Source organism: Metschnikowia bicuspidata (genome assembly GCF_001664035.1).
Source record: "Metschnikowia bicuspidata var. bicuspidata NRRL YB-4993 chromosome Unknown METBIscaffold_1, whole genome shotgun sequence".
NCBI lineage: Eukaryota > Fungi > Ascomycota > Pichiomycetes > Serinales > Metschnikowiaceae > Metschnikowia > Metschnikowia bicuspidata.
In genome coordinates, this window is record NW_017387731.1 from 4,994,843 (window position 1) to 5,013,767 (window position 18,925).

General features: G+C 49.4%; 6 protein-coding genes across 6 annotated transcripts; 2 read left to right on the plus strand and 4 right to left on the minus strand.

The window, feature by feature from the left end:
* Positions 1-438: 438 nt before the first annotated feature.
* On the plus strand, positions 439-3,772 carry METBIDRAFT_30683 (uncharacterized protein; the record flags this gene model as incomplete). Its single annotated transcript, XM_018855682.1, has 2 exons — positions 439-461; positions 523-3,772. 2 exons carry the CDS (start codon positions 439-441, stop codon positions 3,770-3,772), a joined length of 3,273 nt encoding a protein of 1,090 aa, XP_018714882.1.
* Positions 3,773-6,282: 2,510 nt separating this feature from the next.
* On the plus strand, positions 6,283-6,453 carry GZF3 (Gzf3p; the record flags this gene model as incomplete). The annotated part of the gene is made up of 1 exon (XM_018855289.1): positions 6,283-6,453. A coding segment is annotated over one exon (171 nt), but the record flags the coding sequence as incomplete, so codon positions are not given.
* Positions 6,454-7,887: 1,434 nt separating this feature from the next.
* PGM2 (phosphoglucomutase) lies at positions 7,888-9,749 on the minus strand. Its single transcript, XM_018854327.1, has one exon. The coding sequence runs from the start codon at positions 9,625-9,627 to the stop codon at positions 7,966-7,968; it is 1,662 nt and encodes a 553-aa protein (XP_018714884.1). The 5' UTR covers positions 9,628-9,749; the 3' UTR covers positions 7,888-7,965.
* Positions 9,750-10,886: 1,137 nt separating this feature from the next.
* On the minus strand, positions 10,887-12,161 carry AAT1 (aspartate transaminase; the record flags this gene model as incomplete). The annotated part of the gene is made up of 1 exon (XM_018856907.1): positions 10,887-12,161. One exon carries the CDS (start codon positions 12,159-12,161, stop codon positions 10,887-10,889), a length of 1,275 nt encoding a protein of 424 aa, XP_018714885.1.
* Positions 12,162-13,803: 1,642 nt separating this feature from the next.
* On the minus strand, positions 13,804-15,441 carry METBIDRAFT_37583 (sugar porter family MFS transporter; the record flags this gene model as incomplete). The annotated part of the gene is made up of 1 exon (XM_018856893.1): positions 13,804-15,441. The coding sequence occupies one exon, from the start codon at positions 15,439-15,441 to the stop codon at positions 13,804-13,806; it is 1,638 nt and encodes a 545-aa protein (XP_018714886.1).
* A 2,178-nt stretch (positions 15,442-17,619) lies between these two features.
* Positions 17,620-18,606, minus strand: METBIDRAFT_36542 (25S rRNA (adenine2142-N1)-methyltransferase; the record flags this gene model as incomplete). Its single annotated transcript, XM_018856754.1, has 2 exons — positions 17,620-17,874; positions 17,911-18,606. The coding sequence occupies 2 exons, from the start codon at positions 18,604-18,606 to the stop codon at positions 17,620-17,622; spliced, it is 951 nt and encodes a 316-aa protein (XP_018714887.1).
* Between the last annotated feature and the right edge of the window lie 319 nt (positions 18,607-18,925).

Sequence of the window (18,925 nt, forward strand, 5' to 3'; positions counted from 1 at the left end):
GGTGTGATAACTCTGGAACGATATCTACAGTGAACAATGTTGGGTTTCATGAAGGAGTTAAACATGAGGAAGTCCGGACAGCGTACGTGCAAGAGAAGATTCGCGAAAACAAGATACAGGTTGACTATGTTTCTACTAAAGATAACATCGCTGACATGTTTACGAAATCTCTCGCGCCCGATACACTTTTGAAGCTCATTAAACTCAGTGGAATGAACGTCCATGATTGGGGGGAATGTGAGAACTAGACGCTTAGCCCTAATTAATCATGTGACAAATGAGACATTAAAGTTCGCACCACTTACCCGGAACCAAATAGCACGACGAGTATATGAAGGGAAGAGAATTCCCTCTAGAGATCTTTTTAGAAGGTCAGTTGACACAAAAGTGGTTTTAGTTTTTCCTAAATAAAGGTTTATTTCCACACGCTAGTACATCATGTCGAATCCGATATCTCAACTGTACCAGTTGGGAACCACTTGTGGACAGGACATTGAGTTGGAATATCCTGTACTCAAGCAGAAATACAAACAGTTTTTCGTCTGCGCGCCGGCCCCGGCCTGGTGCGCCTAGCGAGGCCCATCCCATCAGAACAGCCTGGGCCCTACGGCCGCCCTTCACACCACTCGGTTCCCACACCACTCTGTCCCCCGGCCCGCGTCTTGCCGGATCGTTGCCGAAAATGAACCCCCGGACGCTCCGCGACATCGTCAAGCACGTGGCCGCGCAGCCCCCCAAAAAACTCGCCCCGCCGCAGGTATCCGAAATCCACGCGAAATGCACGTTTGCAGAGGGCTTGGCCGAGCTTGTCTCCGGCCCGCACTTCCAGGCGGCCGCCTGGCGCCTCTTCCACGCGGACGCCCCCAACTCGCATCTCGAGTTGCTTCTCCAGATGGCCTCCTACGAATTCGAGGCGTTGGGGCAGGCCACGTGCCTTGCCTCCATGCTAGCCGAGCCGCTCAAGCTCCACGAGTTGACGCTGCGTATCTTGAAGGCCACCATGGCCCTCCGGAAGCAGGAGTCCCGTCTCCAGACATGCGCCCTCTTGTTCTTGAGAGTGCTCCTAGCGGCGCTGCCCGCCGTGCTTGTGGAGCATCCTTTGTTTCCCCAATGGAAGGAACTGATGTTCGGAAGCTACGCCAGGGCGTTGAGAAAGAGGCCGCGCGACCATGCCGTCCCGGCGCTGCATTGGCACAGCTTCCTCCACTTCTGCATGGCGTGTGCTGTGCTGCCGCAAGAGGAATGTCGCGACATCATCCGCGACTCCTGGCTCCCCTTTCACTTCATGCGCGACGGCTTTGACTACCCCGCCCAGCGGTTGGCCTCCTTGCTCTGGCTCCAGCTCCGGCCCAAGATCCCTGGCTTCTCCGTGCTTTTGAACGCCATCGAAAGACAGGGGCTCCAGGGCAAACTCCCTCTGGCCGAGCGGGCTTCGCTGCCGCTCGACGTCTCTGCCGAGGAGCTCACCGGAAACCTCCTTACCCTCCCCGCCGACGGCCTCGTTGCCTTGGCGAGGGAGTTTGGCTGCCAAGCCGAAGAATCCCCCGACTTCCTAGCCTCAGTAGTCACCGACTTGGCGCTCGATTGTAACTTGAGCTTCCGCAAACTACACGAGCACTCATCGTTCACAGAGAATGACGTGTTTGACTTGTTTGACGGGAGCGCTCTCGTGCCCTTCTCTCCAGACCCAACCTTTCCCTCCTTTATGCCGATGTCCCCTTCGTGGGTTTCCCATACAAGAGCGCGGAATGCCTTTCAATACCTTAAGCAGGTCAATGCTCGGTCGAAAAATGTTCTTGAAAGGCTCACGATCACTGACCCGTCTACGGAAAAGGGCATCAAAGGATCCAGCAAATACTTCTCGGAGATTCAGAGCATGAAGATTGCGGGCAGCAAGGCTCAACTAGCACTCAAAAACAAAAGACTCATCTCAACTCTCAAGGCCGGCGACTCTGTTCTTCTTCTCGAAATTCACAAACCAAATCGACACGGCGGTGTTGGTCGGATTGTGAGGTATGGCATATATAGTTGTATCCTCACAAAAGTGCACGATTGCCACGATGACGTACTTGTTGATTGGAACTCGAATGGTGTAGCCGACACCTACAATGCCTTGATCTTACTACCTTCTCCCGATGAACAGCCTTTACTCTTGGATGACGATGACGCGTTATCAAAATCTTTGATTGGCGTTTGGAACAAAGAAAACCAAATTGTTGCGCCTCAATTCTCGGTTGATTGTATTAGCGGTGAGGCCTTGGAATCTTTTGGAGCTGTCTCGGTTGAAAAACGAAAGAAACTCGATAATAACTACTCTGCCCAAAAGAACAGCTCTTACAAACTCGCCAATTGCGAGATAACCCTTTCAAATGCGACCACAACCACAACGCCTGAAGATGTTTCTGAGGCACTCATACAGATGTTGCTGCGGAAGAGCGTCATGATTGAAAATCCTAGGGGCAATGTAACAAGTACATTGATCGGGGCGTTCTTGAGAAACGTCTCCGTGAATTGGCCAGAGGAAACATGCCTAGTTGTCATGCCAACAAAAGCAGCTGTTGAATTGTTGCATATTGAAAGCGCACTTTCATCAAGTTGTTATAAGGCTGGTTCAAGCAATGAATACGTGGCACAAAGAATAGAGATGGCACTCAAAAACCTAGAAAAAGTTGCAAAGCTAGGCGAGGTTTTGGGCTTGGAAGAGTACGATTTCCTGTCTTCTATTCGCAATGCGCTCATGTTATACCATTCACACGTGGAGCCGAAATGGAGACAATTTTTGAGCCTGCTATCAAAAGAAAACTTCACCGGCTATCCTTTTGCACTGATTCAAGAAGAGACATTCGAAAGCGCAGTTGACAAAATCGTTGATGACTATTCATCCATTCGTTCAATTTTTGCTGAAATTGAAGAATGTCTTCCTCTTGATAATTTCGATTTGCGCAACTTGAAAGCAGGTGATTATGACCAAATCAGACGTTTTTTTGCGGCGCGGGCGAAGTTTCTAGTCTTGACAGATGCGGATCTAGCAAGTGTTGACAGAACTTTCGATAATATCATCGTGCATAATGTATCATCTATTCCTCTTGTAAAGGGGGGCTTCAAGAGACTTTCACTTCTTGGTGACTCGACCATTGATTGGGCTACCAGAGTTCTGATAAAATCTTCAGAGTCTCGAAACGAGATCGCTCGATTAACTGGGTGGACAGGAGTCAAGATCCAAGCCTCATTTAATCCTGGGTTTCGATATTGCGCTCAACACATCAGGCTTCCGAGCACAAAGAGCAGTGCTAATGTTGACGAAGCAAAATTCTGTGTCTACTTGTATCAGTACATGAGAATCTTGGGATATCCGTGGTCAAAGGTCCTGATTGTTGTGAAATTAGAGCAAATGAGATGCTTGATCGAGGAAATACTCCTCGAGCGACAAATCCGAAAAACTGATTTGTCGTGCGACACGCCGGGAATGTTTTCCTTCGGATGGCCGATACTCCAGAGTTTGCATAATTGCTCTGCTGGGGATTATTTGATTGTCTCTTGCAGTGGTGAGCCTAGCTTGCGTGAGATCCAAGGCTTGACAGCGCTGAGCAAAATGGGTCTTTATCTAGTCGGGTCTAAAGTCGACTATCTCTCTAAAATACACTCAGGAGAGTTGGATCTTGTTTTCAAGGAGACGTATTTGACTGGTAAAAGAACATCCAAAGACTTTCAGTCAATGGCCAGCGCAGACAAGATGGGCGAATACGTGGATCGATTACTAAAACAAAAATAAAAGTCCATGTCTCAGCACAAGAGGCTGGCAGCTCAAGAGTCTTCGGCGCTTCTTAGACTTTGAAGCAGAAATGACGCAGCATCGGCAAGCGATGCATGAGTTGTTGATTCTGGACTACGGGGCTATCATTATGTTGGTCTCTGGATTTGTATGTCTTCAGTATTTAGATCCAGTGTTTTAAATGCGACCTTGGTGCCGCTCGATTGTTTGGGACCAACTCGTATTTCAGGAATATAAGAGAAATATTGTTAAGCTGCTTTGTTATTTGTTCTGACCCTTTGGTCCATGATCTATGTGTTTGGGCAGAGTCAGGCCTCATTTCTAGTGCACAGAAAGATTAAAAAAATGGCTTGTGCAACTCAATCCTGGAGATTGAGAGCTGTGAGATGAGCGAGTCTTAATTCGGGAATCAGGGCGATACTTTAAGGTATCATTCGACATATCTTCCCTATCCAGTGGCAGTTCTCTGCCTTCAGAGGATCAAAGATGATCGTGCAATCCAAGCAGACTTCTGGTTCTGTTTTATGGATGGGCAGTTGAGGAAAGAAATCGTGAAGAAATTCAATAAGCAAAACTGAACTATGAGGTTATACACGACTTGGAGATATCATGTATTGTCTTACAAAGCATATTTGTGACACTCTCGCACAAACGTGCTTTTTTGCCAAAGTTTTACAAGGACTTAATCTCTAGGATACGACAAAAACTCTACTCCTGCCACAACGCAAGGCTGGTGGATTCGCTGAAGCCGAAGTTCATTGGAGCGGTAAATCGAAGAATACGGTAACATTCAGATATTATGTTGGTTTTCAAGATGTGACCTCTACAGTGTTGAGACAAAGATTGAGATGAACATGCCGAAAGGAGTTAAAATGGCTCAACATGACTTTTTGATAACGATAGGGGCCTCCCAGTCATGTTGCTCATAACCGCATAGAATCGTTTCCGCATAGATAGTCATGATGCCTGGCAACGGCGGGTGTACGGCTTCAGGAATAGGAAAGACCAAAGACACGTGTAAGGGTGCATATGAGTATTTCCAACGAAAACCTAAGATTTGGCGAACAAGCGGGAAATAGTGATTTCTGAGACTCTCATGGCGCTGTGCAACTTTGGCACGGCATTAGCAAAATGCCTTATCGCGCTTACATAAGCATGCGTTTCTTTTCTCGAAAAGCACACCCCCGGATAACAACTCTGGGCAAGCTTTAGGAGGATTCTAGAAACGCGAGCAAGTCTTGGCGCGGACGCGGTATGTTATGCTTGTATCTTATCTGAGAATTTAAAGTTCAGAATACCCCGCCGTGGGTATCTCTATCTGATACGCAGTGTGCACGCTGCACATCAGGCTCACCGAAAAACATATGGCTCACTGAGAAACAAGGCTCACTAAAAACACAGGGCTCTCTGAAAAACATAGGGCTTTGCAATGTGACTCCATCAGAATTGCATATACAAACCAACGGCAGCTCAGCTCTCAGATCCCAGATCCCATAATTTGGCGAGTCCTCGAAAGAGCGGAGACGACGGCACTTATTGTTCTCATGGCATTCCGGGCTCGTCCAGCTCGTTTGCGCTTTTTATTTGCGCAGCGTGTCGCGCTTATCCGAAAAGTCGCGCCCGGCAGCCGCGAATGTCGCAATATGAAAAATTTTCGTTCCAGCGGTTTCTTTATCGCGAAATCCACTGATAGAGCAAACGGGAAACGCAGTAGATTTCCGGCCCAGCCTGTCTAATGTGAGCAGAGAGCCATGCAGCCGAGGAAAAAGGCTCCCGACAAACACGCCAAAAAAAACAAGAAAAAAAAAGAAAAAGAGCAGGGAAAAATGAACAAAAATCAGGGGGGCGGATCGATATCGCCGTTTTTTCGGAGCACCGCCCATGCTAAGAAATGGCACAAGTACATGGGTGTCCCCTCCTGGCCTGTTTAGTAGACTCGCGTGCCGCAGGGCGACTTTCTCTTTTTTTGCGCCAGGCTCACCTGTCCCACTTATCGAGAGGAAAAAACGACAGTGCGATTTCTGTAGATAAAAAATGCGATAAAAAAAATACACTTCTGATTACCACACTTTTTCTTTGGAGCACTTTCCACCACACCCCTAGCAGGACCCGATACCCAAATTCCCGCCTTTCGGCCTAGACCCCAGAGCCCGGCATCCCGTCTCTTTTTCCCCAGCAGCCCCAGCACGTGATCCCCGTACTTACCCGCCGGCCCACTGATTAGGTGCTGTAAAAAAATCACATCCCTCAAAATCCGCTTTGCCACACAGCTCCCACTAGACGCCGCTGCCGCCAACACACCCGCCGGCCACAAACAGAGATCAGCCGCCCCTGATATCTTGGCACCCCCCACAATCCGCCCCGCGCCACAAACACCCTTCCCGCCGCCAGCGATGAGCGAGATCCAGAGATTGCCGCCGGTGATGAACCCCAACCCGGTGCACCCCAACGCCAAGACCACCACGCAGATCACAAACGGCACCACGACCACCAAAACCAACATCGGGCTGCCTGTGTGCCGCAACTGCAAGACGCAAACCACGCCGCTCTGGCGCCGCGACGAGACCGGCCAGGTGCTCTGCAATGCCTGCGGCCTCTTCTTGAAGTTGCACGGCCGCCCGCGGCCCATCAGCTTGAAGACCGACACCATCAAGCTGCGGAACCGCATCAAGCAGCCGAACTTCTCCAAGCTGCTGGGCCCGAACACGCCCGAGCTCAAGCTGAAGGACGCCAAGCCCGGCCCTCCGCACCGCCACCGGCTGCCGCTCCTGGCGCCCGGCAAACGGCTGCCCCAGGACTCGCCGCTCGAGCAGCTGCGGCCCGGTAGCTACGCACAGGCGCCGTACTCCAGCACGGTTTTCCCGAGCCAGCCGGGCCACTTCCACGGCGCCTTGCCCCACCAGGTGCAGCTGTTGCATTACCCGGCGCTGACGCCCACGCAGTTTGCCCCCGGCTTGCAGCGCATTACGTCTCCACTTTTGCTCCTGACGACGTCGCTGGTGCTGAACGCCCGCTCCGCTACCGGTGCGGCATCGCCCTCCAGCGCCTTGACCGCCATGCAGGCCGCTGGCGCCTTAGAGAACATGTCCAACGAGTTGGGGCCCTCCGCCTCATTCAAGGGACCCTCCGCAGCCCCGAGCCACAGCGGCGTGTCTCTCTTGAACTCCTCTGCCAGTAAAGTCAAGCCAGAGTCGCCGCAGCTCGGGACGCCCCGAAAAACGCTCGAATCCTCTCCAAAGCCACCACTGTTGCCCGCCTTGGGCCTGGCCCACGACCTGGGCGAGAAAGTCCTCGCCTCACCTTCCTTCGGGCCCCAGTTTGCGCTCCTGGACTCCCACACCCGCCCCACATCGGTCGAGCACCCGATGCCGTCATTGCCCCCCATCCACAACGTGCCGGGCTCGTCTTTACCGCCACAATTGCCGCACCTTCCGAGCAATCTCAGTTCCGCGGCATATTCCGCCGCACCTACACCTGAGCAACGGACCACACCTGTTCTGGCGTCGCAACAGATTCTGCAGCCAACGATACAGCTCACTGCGGCTTCTGGCGCCCAGGGCCCGGTTCTGTACGGGGCCGAACATGCTTACTCTGCCACCCCAGGTCCCCCAACAAAGCAATCTAGCTCTAGCTCTGGTACCGGCTCTATCACCAACGAGACGAACGGTGCCGGTAAATCGGATTCTCAAAGATCGCGGAACGGCCAAGATGAGCAGGAACAGAACCCACATAATAACAACAACCCAAACGGCAATTCGGGACACAGCGGTAGCAATTCCTACGAGGTGAACGTGCTCAGAACGCGGATTTCTGAGTTGGAGTTAGTTAACGACTTGTACAGAACACGGATCATGGAGTTGGAGGCCATGGAACAAGCAGCACGGTTGCGTGAAAACTCTATGCGCAAACGCCTTGACGATTTGCTCCGGGCACAAGGCTACGAGGACTCGCTGTCGATGTTGAACAGCACGATGCGAGTACTCAAGCGCGAAGATACGTTCAAAGACGACGCTTCAAAAAGACAAAAGACAGGTTGACCGTCAATACATAAGGACATGTTTTCTTTCAGAGGCTTTCGATAGGAATATGTTATGTTGTTATGGTGTATTTATAAATGTGATATTTAAGATGATGACTTCAATCACGCCACTGTAGTGCAGGACATTTATAGCCTTTTATTTTGAGATGTAGCATCATGTACGCACGTCTGGTTCCTCCTTGTTCAAGAACTGCTTGAATTTCAACAAGTCCAAGACGAAAGCGACATCGTCTTTCAAGAAGCTGTCAACTGAAAGAGTGTATGTGGAAGCATCGCTGGAGTGCTTCTCCAAGTACAATCTTACAGTTGCACCAGACGAGCCAGTTCCAGATAGTCTCACAATAAATCTTAATCCATTGGTGAACTTAATGAAGAGGCCCTGGTTCTTCGACACTGACCCATCCAAATCCGTGTATGAGAAGTTGTCCGCCTCCTCGATGACATATCCTGGAGCCAACTCAGATCCAGCGGATTCCTTCTCGACAATAGAAGCGAGCAACTTGATCAAATCAGCGGCACCCTCGCTCGAGACTTCCTCATAGTCGTATCTGGTGAAAAAAGTTCTACCATACTTTTCCCAGAACTTCTCCTGAACGGCCTTAATGGAAGTTTTCTCCTCTGGGAATTTCTGGTTGAAGTCAGCCAAGACATTCAACCACGCACAAATTGCCCACAACCCATCCTTTTCTCTGATGTGGTTCGACCCAGTGCCGAAGGACTCCTCTCCACAAATAGACAATTTCTTGGCATCGAACAAGGAGCAGAAAAACTTCCAGCCGGTGGGCACCTCATACACGTTCAAGTTTTTGTGCTTGGCAACCAAGTCCAAGGCACCGGAAGTTGGCATTGATCTAGCCAACCCGTACACACCTTGCTTCTTAAAGTATGGGATAGAATCCGCATACTCGGCAATGATGGCGACGGAGTCTCCGGGGGAGACAAACGCACCCGCGCCGTAGATCATGTTTCTGTCGCCATCACCGTCAGACGCAGCACCAAAAGCAATGTTTTCGTTGTCGACTCTGTCCACAAGTGTTTTGGCGTACGTCAAGTTTGGGTCTGGGTGCAAGCCGCCGAAATCAGCCATTGGCACGCAGTTTTGAATGGAGTCTGCCGACAAGCCGAGCTCCTCCACGAAGATCTTGTGTCCATAAGGGCCAGTTACACCGTTCAAGGCATCAAAAAGCACAGAGAAGTCTTCAGCTTGGGAGATGAACGACTTGATTAGAGGAAAGTCGAAGATGTCTTTCATGAGCTCCACGTAGTCGGCAGTGGAGTCGATGACCTCGACCTCAATGGGGCCCGCAGTGGCCACGCCAATCTTGGAGATGTCGATAGCATCGAGCTTTTGAATCTTGTACGCGGAAAGTGTCTTGGACTCCTCGTAAATCTTATCCGTGACGCTCTCTGGCGCAGGGCCGCCGTTGGCCAAGTTGTACTTGATGCCCAAGTCGTTTTTGGGGCCACCAGGGTTGTGAGAGGCCGTCAAAATGATTCCGCCGGTGGCCCCTCTGACTCTGATCACGTGGGACGTGGCTGGCGTTGAGAGGATTCCGTTCTCGCCCACAATGACCTTTTTGACATTGTTGGCAGCGGCGATCTGGATGATGAGCTGGATCACGTGGTCGTTGTAGTAGCGGCCGTCGCCGCCAACGACCAAAGTGGCGTCCTGGGCGCCCTCGGGGATCGCATTGAGGATTGCTTGGATGAAGTTTTCCGTGTAGTGGGGTTGCTGGAACACGGTCACTTTTTTCCGGAGCCCCGAGGTGCCTGGTTTTTGGTCCTGGAAAGCGGTGGTGGGGACAGTCGTGGCCATTTTGGGATGCAGTGTTTTTTCCTCTGTTTGTGCCGTGGTGCAATTGGAAAAGCAAGTACGGGGCAAGAGAAAAGCGTCGCTTGTTCCTGCTCCTAAAGTGGTGTTGAGGGGTCTCGCCGAAACATCGGGTTAATTTAGGGTATTTCGGTGGGGCAGCCGTGCGCAGGCATGCAAGTTGCGCCCAATGGGAGAATGGGAGCGCCAACCTTAAAACCCCCTTGAAAAGAGGGCAATAGCCGCCGACATGTTTGGGACATTTGGCCCCATGTTTACAAGCCCGAGATTTGCGGGCCAAGTGTATGAATGGTTAGTAGCTAGTATGGATCTGGACATTAGAGCAGACCCAGCGCCTGTTGTGTTTCGAGGCTTTGGCCTGTTTTTGCATCCAGATGCATCCAGATGCCGAAGCATATTGTCAGCCAATCTGAGCAGCGACGCCTGTATCGAAAGGACAGGCTTGTGCAGAACAACAGGAGTTTCTGGCACAACGAGTTATTGTCGATGGAAAAAAAATAGGGAAGGGAAAGAAAATGGAGTGGAGAAAACATGTGTTTCAGTGAGGTTGCATGGACTAGTTTGCGGAATGTCGCGCGGAATACGCCATCTAGAGAGACATCATGCTATACTGTGACCACGGTACTTTTTTTATGACAATAATCCTTGACCTATGTTAGTTCGAGCCCTATTATATCACGAGATTCATTCGAAATCATCATATTCCAGATAAGTCACATCACAAGATTCAAAGGCACACACTCTCGTGGACGAGGGCAGGCCCCTGCACCTGTGCCATGAGTATTAGATTGACCCGTGACCAGATGATCGTTGTCTAATTTCACCTGACTCGCACCCAATATATATTCGCAGATTGAGCTACACTAGGGAATCGCCGGGTCGACTAGTCCTGATTAACAGCACAGTCGGGTCGACCATAATGGACAGCGGAATCCGCCAGGAACCTCCCTCGGTTCAGCCCGACTCCAAGGACAAGACGCGGGTTTTTGGCATCTTCACGAGGGCGCTTTTCCACACGATGCCAAGTTCTACATTCCAGGTTTGATGGCCCCACGCCATCGAAAATAGCTGCCGCATTCTCGACAGCGGGAGGGCCCCGGGTCTGTCGCGTCTGCATGGAGCAAGCGACAGACTGCCTGAGGCCGCCTGAGTCAAACCACCTTGTATATTCGTGGGGCCCATGATATTATTAACTACGCACACTCTCGCCACGCACGTGACTTCGAGCACCCGCCTCGGCACGCCTATTTGCTGATCACCTTGTTGATGGCGTCGGCCAAGTAGTCGACGTTGTTCTCGTTGACGCCGGAAATCGAGAACCGGCCGTCCTCCGTGGCGTACACGGAGTACTTCTCCCTCAACTCAATAACCTGCTTGGCAGACAACCCGGTGTAGATGAACATACCCCTCTGCTTCAACAAGTGGTCCCAGTTGTAGTTGGTCTTGTCCAACTTCTGGTACAACTTGTCTCTGACCACGTTCAAGCGGCCCACCACAGAGTCCAAGTCAGCCAACCACTCGTTCAACAAGTTCTGGTCGGAGAAAATGGTCTCGACGATTCTGGAGCCGTGGATAGGAGGGTTCGAGTACATGGGTCTGATGAGCTTCTTCAACTGCGACTCGATGGCGCTCGACTGCGCCGCGGACTCCGTGACTATCGAGATGGAGCCGGTTCTCTCGCCGTACAAGCCCATGTTCTTGGCGAACGACTGGCACAACGCGTACGTGGGGATCTTGCCCTCCACGACCAACTCGTTCATTCTGCGGATCAACGAGATGTCCTTGTAGGGCGAGCCGGACGCGAAGCCCTGGTACGCCATGTCGATCAAGGGGAAGAGCTTCTTCTCCTGGATGATGGCCAACACCTCCTCCCACTGCTCGGCAGTCAAGTCCATGCCGGTGGGGTTGTGGCAGCAGGCGTGGAGGAGAATCACCGACTCGTTCTCGGCGGCAGAGATGGACTGCTTCAAGTTGGCATAGTCCAACGAGTTGTTGCTCTTGTCGTAGTACGCGTAGTAGTCCGCGGAAATGCCGGCGTCCGTGAACACCGCCACGTGGTTGGCCCACGTGGGCTTGGGCACTATGATCTTCTCCACGGAGTAGAATCTCTTCAAGAAGTCGGCAATGACACGCAAGGAGCCGGTTCCCGATATGGTCTGTGCGGTGACGATTCTGTTGTCGCCAATCAACTTGGCGCCGTTGGCGTCCTTGTCGGAGTTGTTGAAAATGAAGTTTCTCACCGCGTTCTGGTAGTTCTTGGAGCCGATGATGCCTGTGTACTCCTTGTCGGTCTCTTTCTCCAACAACACGGTCTCGGCCTTCTTGACCGAAGGGAACACGATGGGTTTGCCGGAGTTGTCTCTGTAGGCACCCACGCCCAAGTTGATTTTCTTGGAGTTCGAGTCCTTCTGGTAAGCCTCGCTGATTCCAAGAATCTTGTCTGGGGGGGCCAAAGGCACCTCCTTCCATTTGGCCAATCTGGCTGCGACGGAAAATGATCTGGTGGAAGGTCTGAGCATGCTAGACATTTTGCGGCGGTTTGGCTTTTTGCGGCGTCAGGGACAAAGACGAAAAATCGGGGCAGGTGAAATTTTGTGACCGGCGCGAGATTGATATGTCGCGTGTTGGTATTTATAAGAAAGCCGCTGGGGAAAATTTTCGGGAGCGGTTTACGGTGAGTCAATATGTACGTCGATGACTCGAAATTAATTAGATGGCGGACGTCGGAGGGGGAAAGTGCAGCACGTGACGAGGCGACAGGCCGGCTACTGTTTTTTCCTGGGCAGCGGGATTGGCCCCAGCCGAGGCCCGCCGTTTTATATTTGCCCCCACGCTTGGGGATGTCTTGTGATTGGGGCTTCCCCTCACTGAAGTATGAGCATATGAACTCCTATCCATACGACCCTAAGTCCGAGGGGGGAGTCATGAAGTGGGCAGTTGCCGGCACACAGGACGTGAGATGCGTGCACCCGAGTTTGGCCGCTAGAGGGGTAACGAACGCCGAATGCGGCAGGGCGCAACAGCGAGGCTCGCACCGAGAATCACGTGATTCGCGCGCTGCCTCTTTTGCAGGTGCTGCCGACATGCCGGGTCCACACTCGCCGCATCTAGTGTGTGTCAGAGTGGACATAGGCATGTGCCGTGCGTCAGTCTTGAGGCCGAAAGGGGGATGCTAGTCACCGGGGGTACGCTGCTTTGTGGTGCTCCTCGGATATAGCCGCAGCGACGCTATCACGTGACCAGCACAGGGCGCGCTGATTCTCGGGGAAATATCTGTGATGCCAGTCTTGCACACAAGCAGGGCTAAGCCTGTCAGGCAGCTGAAAGCTGGCGTAAGCCCCTGGGTCATCGTGACAGGATCCTTTCGACCGAGCCCCTAGTTACCCTGCGAAAAGAAAACAGGGAGGGAAGCATAAGGTATCAACAGGCACACATGCGGCAGCTTTGAAGTTTCCTAATCCCAGACCTTGCTGGCCTGTATATTATGAGAATTGTATGATGTGTTTATAAATACCTGAGGTGCACAGAGAGACATGAATATGGTTGCTTGATGCATGTAGTGGCCTGATGCTTTAGTGGCTTGATGCGTTCTCTCATAGTACAATGTTCAAATGTAAAACAAAAAAAAGCTATAAGCCAGATTTTCAATTTTCTCCGTATTCATTGCTCCAACTGAGCACATGGATTTGTAAGCTCGAATATCCCATTGAGGTAATAATCGACACTGCTTCATAAGTAAGAGGAAGAATCACCGCTACGCGTTACGGGTTTTAGGTTTAAGCGAGCGAATTCGTGTTGATGTCTCATGAGTCGAAATCTTATGACTGATTCTCTCGAAGCCGTAGTAATGTTGGTTTTCTGCTCCCTCCTTTCTTTGTCAGGCGGAAAAGGCCAAAAAGAAAGGGCAATTTACTCATGAACATTCGCCTAACTATAAAATCTTCACATTGGTTTGGACACCATCCAGTCTAGTCAAGCTCGTGGCCGAGATTTTGACGGTGGCCTGACTTGTTCTTTGAAATTTAGAAGAGGAAGATGTACTTTCCTGTGCGTGCAACATTCGCTTCTCACCTTCCAAAGATTAGTAGTTTCGTGAAATTAATTGTATTTGATGTCCCTTCTATATATATGTCTAATGGGTGAAACATGTGTGAATGTAGTTTATACGTGCTCGTCAGTTGGCTTGCTTTCAAAAGTGTTTTTGGCCATGTCTTCCACAGAAGGAGGAACCCATCCGGATGACTTCCAAGGAAGAGTGCCGGAAGCATACAAAATGTCAACTTCTTCCAAAGAAAGACCCTTGGTCTCAACAACAAAGAAATAGACGTAGAAGAACGAAAACAACAAGCAGCCAGTAAACACGAAGCCGTAGTAAAAGTGGATGGCAGACGTGATGAATGGGGTAAAGAATGAAATCAAGAAACCCCACATCCAGTTGGCGGCTGTCGCCACAGACATGGCTTTGGATCTGATTCTCAATGGGTATGATTCGGAAATGATACAGTAAACACCACCGGCCCAGGTCGAGGCAAAGAAAAAGATGTAAAGACAAGTGATGAATATCATTGCGTCACCTGAAGGCTTGTAGGTGTTGGAAGGGTCGTTTGAAAAGCCATCCTTGTACAAGTGCTGGGTACCAATCAATGAGTAGATAATGAAACAAACAAACATGCAGGCGGAACCGGTCAACAAACACAATCTTCTTCCCATTCTCTCGATGGCATAGATACCAACAAAGGTCGAGGCGAAGTTGACTATACCCAAGATGATGGAGGTCTGGAAAGAGTCTTGCAAACCAACCGCCTGGAAAATTGTAGTACCGTAGTAGAAGAAGTAGTTGTCACCAGTCAATTGCTGCAAAGATTGAAGCATGATACCCATGATAACTCTTCTCAAGATCTTTGGCTTACCAGTGATAAGTTCGCCCCAAGAAGCCTTACCAGCAAGAGCCTCTCTGTCAATTCCGGCTTGGATGAGTTGCACCTCAGTGTATACTGCAGGGTCCTCCTCATTAACCTTGTTGGATCTGGCAATGGACTTTCTGGCCTCCTCAATTCTTGATTTCTCCACCAAATATCTTGGAGACTCAGGCATGTTCAACATACCAGCCACCAAGAACAACGCCCAGGCAAAACACAAGCCCAAAGGAATTCTCCATTGTCTGGAGTCACTGTAAGACTTTGTACCGTAAGTTGTGCAGTATCCCAAGAAAATACCCAAGGTAATACACAACTGGAAACAACAGACAAGAGTACCTCTGAGCTGTTTTGGGGCAACCTCAGAAATGAAAAGCGGAGAAACAACCGAAACCGTTCCGACAGCTAAACCGGCAATAAGACGACCGATAAAATATTGGTACCACTTAGTAGTAGACGAGATTTGGATAATGATACCGACAACGTAAATAACCATCGAGAACATAAGACCCATTCTTCTGCCGTAAACATCTGCGATCTTGCAAAGAAAAATTCCACCAACTGCACAACCAACATTGAAGATAGAAACCAACAAACCGGTTCTGACATCGGACAAGTAGTAAGTTCCATCAGCATTGAGCTGGCCAAATCTGGTTGTGAAGTCTGACATGTTAACAAAACCCGAAATGGTACCAGTGTCGAAGCCGAAAACAAAGCCACCGAAGGCAACAAACAAGCAGAACACAGAAATGGAAATGTAGTCTTTGAAATGCTTTTCGGGCAAGACGGCAAGAGGGCTTTCCTCCTTCGCCTCGAAAAGGGAGTCGTTGATCGGCGTATCAACGCCCAGTTTGGACTGCAACTCGTCTTGTGATTGAGACATTTTATTAATTTATGTTACTTGAAAACTTTGAGGGGAGGGAAATTTTGTCGGGAAAGATGGCTCGGTATTTATAAGTTTTTCCGGCGTTACAATTTCTGTCGGGCGGCTTATTTCCCTTTTTTGCATGTCGGATGCGCGCACGGATGATCCTAATTGGCCAATACTCTGCATGCACTATGCATTATAGTCCCATACACATGAAAACTCCAGGTTTCTCCGTGTCCCCGGAAAAACTATGAGAAATCTTCCGGAGGCCACATTCCCGGCCGCAAGATACTTTTTTATTGTAATGTTGTGATTCAAGAAAAGAGTCTTTTTAATATTCTCTACCAAGCACTACACAAAACCTCTCTAAAAATTTGGATATAATACTCCAAAGGGTTGGAGAAGAATTTCATTGAAGAAAAAAGTCCGACACTGAGGCCTTGGCGGAATAATCGACAGCTTGGGAACAGCCTGCGGCAAGGCGCATATGCATCTCAAAAGATTTTTGTGCTTTATATACCATACGCGCAGCAATGCTGGCTGCTCCGACCAACTGACTGCGGAGGTCCTAAAGAAAAGAGGGATGAGTCCCGGCAGTGTTTAGGCTCTAGGATCTGCAAAGTTTTCAAATATCTTGAGTGAGGTAAAAAAAAAAAAACAGCTTGTTCGCTGCCTGCGCTAGTGCTTGACACCCAACTGATCAAAAAAAATTATCAGCGTTCACGGGCGGCATATTGAAGCGCGCATTTTTTTTCCGGCCGATGCCCCCACGCAAAGTGGGGTGATGGTCCTCGAAACGCATAGCAAATAGGTTTGTGACCTGCGTTTTCTGGTCGCACCGCTGGGGTCCGGGGTTCCCCACCCCATTATGCACTAACCAATTGGGGACTCCACTCTGCTTAAATCAAGGTATCACGTGATATGGTCATTCTTTGCGGGCTAAATGCGGATACTGCATTCAGATGCCAGAAATTCCAAGTTTATCCGACTCTGATTTCGTAACTGAGAAAGCTGCTTGCGTGTCTGAAATTTCCACATTTTAATCAGCTGACTAAAATCTAACATTCGGAGTTATTCGCGTTTGTAGAGCAATCTGCTGACTAAAAATCTTTTTGGCTACGATATAGCAGAGGCAAATACTAAGCGAGGATTTGGATCTCGGACCGATTTCTATTCGGAATAGCGGCCCTTCGTATGTGAATTCACATTCTTACTCATTCCCTTGCCCTTCGAATTTGGTCATTCCTCGATTTTTACAAGTCGCTCATTGGGTGTTCGTAGTAGAGAAATTCGCACTTAAGTCCAGTTCACATCAAGGGAACTCAAAAAAGACTGATATGACAATACCACTTGATCAATCCATGTATTCCCTCAAAACTCCATACATCTCACTGTCCTTGTATGAAAATGTTTCTCCCTTGGGAGCCCGCTTGGTATGTATTTTTCAATTCTGTTGAGAATCTAACGAGAACATTGGTTTATTCTTATTAAACTAGCTTGTGTAAGATTGCTATTCCGTGTCATCTCACGAAGTAAATTCATTTGCTTTTGTTCTTAGCGAGTTACTTAAGGGCAATTCTAAATTTCAATTTATTCACAGAACTCAGAACCTATATAGAAACTTGCAAGATGGGCACTGCTGAAAAATACAAGCGAACTTCTGCGGCAAGTGCTGCCCTTGTTGATGTCTATTCAACATGGCTAGAAAGAAGAAATTTTGAAACTCTTCCTGGAAGCTGCGAACTTTTTGGGGTTTTCTTAGGTCCACCGCTTTGAGCTTCTGTCCTTTGGGGTACGAATGATTTGATTTCGCTTCAATCGACGAATTAACCCCGAGTGAAATACGAATAATCACTCTCGTAAATAGGCCATTCAAAAAGCCCCCAGTATAGGGCAATATATGGCGATGTACAACAATCGCCTGATGCTCATTACCCAGCAGTCCTCGTGTTGAGCCGTTGTATGAGGAAGTATTCGTACACACTTCACCCAAACCCGTTGATTAGATTCGTGGTTTGGGCATACAGAGCTCTCGAAATTTTAGCTTGAATGAGAGATAAGACGACATTGGAAGAGTACATAAATACACGAATGCATAATTTTACAAAGGTGTGTCCGAGTTTGATTGTTGAGCGGAATAAACATTGATGTCACAAGAAAAAGTCTTGAAACATCGAAAGAGAATTTTTCAGGTCACTTCTGGTTCATGTCAATATAGAAATTATTGCGAGTGGGCCCAGAGTGTATTTCACGCTTTTTGCGTGCCGATAATTGCGTCATGGCACTTTTCCCCTTCCAGTTGTAAAGCAAATATATGACTTTCTTTGCCTCGTGGCTTTGAACCTCTTCAAAGCCCAAACTAGTCATGACCTCATTGAGACATTCACGATCGAAGTACCGCGAGTTTGACAAGCATGGAAGCGGAAGGACTAAAAATAAGGCGGAGGTCTTACATGATTGATCTTGCCTGTCCTTATGGGTCACAGGCTCACGAAGAAATTGCGTCATGCGATGGAGCATTTCTCCTCTTTGAGAGGCACTCGGTACAAAATTTAGCACCAAAGAGCATGATATCACGTCGAAAAGATCATTCTTGGACTTTGGGAGTGGTCTTTCCATGAAGTCCTGTTGCAAAATTTGAGGGCTCTGGGAATTTAGATCAATTCTAGTCATATCGCCAAACCGGCCACATGTCAGAATAGCGTTTGATGCCGATAGGCAGCCGATTTCGAGTGTTGATGATGCACGACGGGTCTGTTGCTCAAACCACTTGACGAGCCATTTCAGCGAGTCTCCTCCACGCTGGTGATCCTGGCCCACAGTTGAGGCCATTTGGTAGACATGAAGGCCACCTCTTTGGTCGATTTCCGCGTCAATTCTCGCTAGGCATTCAATGACTTTTGCCGCTGGCGCCTTGCTATCTGTAATAGCAGAATCCGGAGTTGTTTCGGTAGCTTTGGGCAATCTAAACAGATGGTAATGCAGTGTATATGCAGACCCGAGACTCTTCAGATACAGTTTTTCATCTAAATCCGGGTATTGGAGCTGGAGTCTTTTGAGAAGAATGGCCTTCCATTTCTGGAGGTTGTGGAATCTGCGAATTAGTTGCCTGGCCTTCTGAGGCTTGAGAGTTTTGGGCGCAGTTTTGCTGGTGGTGATGGTCTTTGGTTTTCGAAGCATCTCTGGTGAGCGATGTAAATAACAGACACTTTTTGCGAGGAAAACAGGGGTTTTGTGTGGCTCTGTGAGATTCGATCACCAGAAATTGTCTGTGGCGACGCAAAGTTGGTTCTTGATGGGTAAGATGCCGGGCTTTCTAGTCATCGCCAAGTGCATCGATAATACGTTGGGTCACGTGACCTCCGGCTTTAGTAGCCCGAACCCAAGAATACACGGCAAATAATCAGATATTCCAGAGCTCTGAAAAGCGAAGGCCGACCCCATGTATTCATATACCCAGTTCCTTGCAATCGGGTTGGAGGGTGGCGGATGCCTTCAG